A 4,709-nucleotide genomic window follows, 5' to 3' on the forward strand; every position below is an offset into this window, starting at 1 on the left:
TATATATATCAAGAAATGATTGTTTCTGTTTTCCTAACAATGATTGTTTCTGTTTTCCTAACAGAATTTGCACATGTAAGCAACCGGCTTCAATAGATTGATATGCAGAGACAGGACATGTAGAAAAAAAATAAGATTTAAGAGAAAATATTAATACTACAGGCAACATTGAATGTAATCTTAAAACCTACATAAAAATTTATGCTGTTTAATCAATACTAAAAACTCTCTCACATGAGTATAACAAAGAATACATTCAACAATACGCTAAACATATTCACTTGTAGGTTCAACATGTACTTGTAAAATTGATTTAAAATGTGTTTTTGATTCTGCGGGGAAGTTCAGCAGAAATATAGCCTGGTCATTGCCTTCCTGTGTAAATCCACTGGATTAAAACTTCGCTTCATAGACAGTCTTGACTTTCTCCCATTGACTTGGAGTAGAAGTTGTGAACAATGATAGTGATTTTCTGTTCTGTTTTAGAATTGTAGTCCGCCTGTAGTTTTACCAATGGCAGCAGAGGAAGTGAAGGAAGCCGATCAGTTTGTGTTGGTCACACTACTAAATGTTGAATTAACATGAACAACAGCCTTTGTTCTGCTCTGTATGTCTCTCTTTAAAGTAGAAGATGGTTGTTTACAGTGCAGGTCATTTCTGGTAAGCTTCATAGCGCTGAGCTGGGTCATTACATACGTCACAGCCAATCGTTACAGATTGGGTAGAGTTTATGACATCAACAGAGTCCACGCCTCCAGGAAGCAGCAGCTCAACAGCTAAGCATCCTGACCGTCTTTAGAAAGCACAGTGTAGAACAAGGGGCTGGTCTCAAATTTGCTACTGCCACCTACTGGTATGTTTGTTCCTTTGTTGTCCTCACAAGAGTTCCTGCAACAGTGTGATGCGCTGGGTTCACTGTGGTTGGTGTATTAAAGCCTGCAGCCTGTGGTCCAGCAGCAGGTCCAGTCGTTGCCTGTTCTCAGTGTTTTAAATCAAACTAGGCTGTTAGTGTGAACACCAAGTGTTTTCTGAGATAGCTGTGAATTGAACATTGGCTGCTACATCATGACCTGGCTGCTGGTGTTGGTGTGAAGAAGGAAAACAAAAAAGAAGCACCTGACATGAGTACTAATGTTCTTTTTTTTCTCCAGAATGATCTAACACTTCCTGTATTTTGCTCCTGCCTTCCAGTTGGTGCTGCCAGAGTACTCCATCCATGGRCTGTTCTGCATAATGTTCCTGTGTGCCCAGGAGTGGCTGACTGTGGGCCTTAACATCCCCCTCCTCTTCTACAACACCTGGAGGTAACCATGGAATCTGTTTGCTCTGTGTTTACTTTACTTCTGTCATGTTGGTTTTGCTAGGATCATTCTAAAGAACTTGAGACTTTTATCAAATTTGGTAAAGATCCAAACATCCTACTATAGAAGCGTATTACTATCATGGATAAAAAAATGTTTTCGAGCTCTATCACATTATAACGTGATACTTGTTTAAACATGAAAATTCCATGTCCAGTGGTGTGCCTTTCGTGCAGCATAAAGAAGGTTAGTACAGTGGCTAACAGGAGTTGGCAAAGTTTTCCTTCATGCTTGGTCTAAAACATGGAGAGATACCGATACTGCTTCACTTTGTGGTTGAAACCACTAATAGGTTGCACACTGAGCAGGATCCTAAACAGAATGAGACTGCACGGAAGCAGTGGCGCAACTACACATTATTCAGGTGGTGCCCCCCCAGGGAAGGAACGTCAGGGTGAAGGAGCGACGCTCACTGCCCTCCCCAAAGGCCCTAAATGACTAAGGGGCGATTAGAACGGAATGAAAGCTTCTTCAATCAAAACGGAGGTTCAGATGTATTTGCTGAATACGCTTCCATAGTATGCCTGCACAAAAAGCATACGCAATTAAACAAGATAACTATCACACTTATACAACATATCATCACGTTTGTTCAAGATAAGTATCACTTATTAAGTGATAGCGCTCGAAATTGTTTTTTTCTCCGTGATAGCAATGCGTTTCCGTTTGCTATTCTTAACCTCTCAAGATGACTACAGCTGCAAAGCTACTGTTTGATTTAATCAAACTCTTCTGTTAGGATGACCCAATCAAAGTCCAACAGAAAATCTGTGACAGGACTTAAAAACTGGTATCCACATACTCTCTCCGTCCAGTTTAAGTCCTAGAAGAGTTGCAATTTCCTTCCACTTCATAATTAAATCTTACTTGGTGTTGGTCTTTCACATAACATTCTGATAAAAAAAGTTTGTGGTTGGAACATGAAAAACAAAACGTTCAAGTGTTAATCAGCAGGTCACTTATCAAACCCTGTATGTAAAGTCTTCTGCCTCACTCTGCAAAATGTCAGTGTAACAAACAACGCAGCTACCAGCTTTAGGAGTCCTACAGCCGGGCAGCAGTCACCGATGTTCATATTTTGCTGCTTCCTGTTTATCTGTGCTCCTCTTCTCCGGTCAGCGGGTTAGGCCTGGACTCCTGGCAGTCTGATTGATTTAAGCTCATGTGCTCTGCTGGCTGAGGCTTAGACTAGAGGAGAGGACGTGAGGAGAGGAAAACATCTTGCTGTCTCATTAACTGCAAACTGTGCCAGATGCCCACCGGCTACAGATGCCGCAGCTGGGAGATGAGAGGACAAGAAAAAAAAAGGAGGCTGGAAGGCGGAGACAGAGGAGGGGATGATATGAGGCAAGCAAGACGAGACGGGGAAAGAGAAAGCTTGTGAGTGATGCGTGTGAGATGGAACATTGACAAGGCGACTCTCAGGGGGAGGGCAGCTGGTTGAGGCTGTGTGTGTATATGCATACATACCATCACTGTGTTCATCTGCACTTTACAAATGTTTCTAGGAAGGTTTTGTTCCAGAGAACAGTCTGACAGTTCCGCAAGGAAACTTCCCAGTGTAGTCTGAGTGTGCATAGAGGTGGCAGACCTTTCCACAAATCCCTGTGGGACACGGCTGCAAGAAATGGCATAGCACTTTATGAAGTCCAGAGGACCCTAAAGGCCATGATCTTGAGCTGGAAAAGAGTAGAGTGCCCTTTACGGGTCAAGGAAGACGTCCTGCCACTAGTGGGCGAGTCTAAGTATCTTGAGGTCTCGTTCACAAATGAGGGAAAAATGGAGTGAGAGATTGATTTGTGGATTGGTTCGGTGTCTGTAGTGAACCCATCTACCGGGGTGAAGGAAGAGCTGAGTCAAACGGCAGAGCTCTCAATTAACCTGTCAATCTACATTCATACCATGGTGATGATCTTTGGGTAATGACCGATAGAACGAGATTACACATACAAATGGCCAAAATAAGTTTTCTCCACAGGGTGTCTGGGTTTTCTCTTAGAGACAGGGTGACGGGCATCTGGTTATGATGCCTCCTGGTCACCTCCATGGTGAGGCGTTTCAAGCACACCCTGCTTGGAAGAGACTCAGAGGAAGACATATGCATTCTGGGACGATGTTTCTTGTCTGGCCTGGGAACGACTCGGGATTCCTTGAGGGGCTGCCCAACCCAACCCCAGATAGGCATAAGAAAGTGAAAGGATGGATGGATGGATTTTCAACATTGGTCCTCAAGATCTACCATCCTGCAGGTTTTAGATTCATCCCTGCACCAACACAGCTGAATCAAATGATTGAATTACCTCTTCAGTACGCAATCAAGTTTGGCAGAGGCCTGGTAATGAACCATTCATTTAATTCAGCTGTGTGGGAGCAGGGTTGCATTTTAAACCTGTAAGATGGTAACTCTTAAGGTCCAGGTTTGGAGACGCTGCCCTAAGGAGAGGCCTGGCTGCTCTATAATGATACAGTTGTTGGGCTGGAACCAAGACGCTCCTACTTACTGGTATGTTTGGGGTCTTTGTCTTGTTAAAACATCAATTTCAGGATCACTTGCTCTCCAGGATCAGGCAACATGACCGCTTCAACTGATCCATAATTCCTTGTATGCATATGTTCCTTGWATAAATAAACCCCACAGCATAGATCAAGAATCATCTGCCTCCATGCCTCACGGTGTTCTGTGGTTATTTTGACTTTCATTCAGAACTTTCTTGTAAGTCAGTGGGCCTTTGTGAAAAGAAGCGGTCTGACTATTGAGAAATTTAAAAGAAGAATTGTCACCACACTTCATTTTCACAATAATTGAATTTGCACTGATGAGAAGGTTATTGTAATTCCTAAAAAGCTTTCCGTTATAATCCTTAAATTTGTTCTAATTTGGTTCAGTGTCTTCTTCTTGCTACGTCAAATCATATTTTAATGATAGTTGTATTACCTAATTTATCAGCCTGTACTGTTGTTCACCACTGTACCTCTTCTGCATCTCCATCATTTTTCATGTATTTTTATATAGAAATACATGGAACTGACATTACAGAACATGTTCATGACGATGCATCGTTCAGCATAATGTCTAACATTTCATGGCCACATTTTCTGTGTGCATTCAATGAATATGAGTTACTGTACATGAAAACAGAAATGAGTCGCACTTCGCTGTAAATAAATGGAAGATATGCATCATGGTGGCAGCTTATTGGAAGGGCTTTACCACCAAAAACATGAGGCTTTTCTGCATCGACAGAATGATGCATTCTAATGTAACACTATTCATTTTAATCAGTTCTCTCAAATGAAATAACTCTGAATCTAACAAAGTGGTAAATGTCTGTCAGCAATTAGAAGCCA

At 42.1% G+C, this 4,709-nt stretch overlaps 1 protein-coding gene across 3 annotated transcripts in view; it reads left to right on the top strand.

Annotated features, from left to right (window-relative positions):
* The window catches only part of cnih3 (cornichon family AMPA receptor auxiliary protein 3), a 79,436-nt gene that overhangs the window by 64,185 nt on the left and 10,542 nt on the right, over positions 1-4,709 (top strand). For all 3 annotated transcript variants that reach the window (XR_532515.2, XM_008398569.2, XM_008398566.2), the window contains exon 4: positions 1,192-1,304. Coding sequence is in view for 2 of the 3 variants with exons in the window: in XM_008398569.2 (XP_008396791.1) it covers positions 1,192-1,304 (113 nt within the window). In the remaining variant the exon portion in view is untranslated. The remainder of the gene's footprint in view (positions 1-1,191; positions 1,305-4,709) is intronic.

The sequence above is a fragment of the Poecilia reticulata genome, linkage group LG21 (assembly GCF_000633615.1).
Source record: "Poecilia reticulata strain Guanapo linkage group LG21, Guppy_female_1.0+MT, whole genome shotgun sequence".
Lineage (NCBI taxonomy): Eukaryota > Metazoa > Chordata > Actinopteri > Cyprinodontiformes > Poeciliidae > Poecilia > Poecilia reticulata.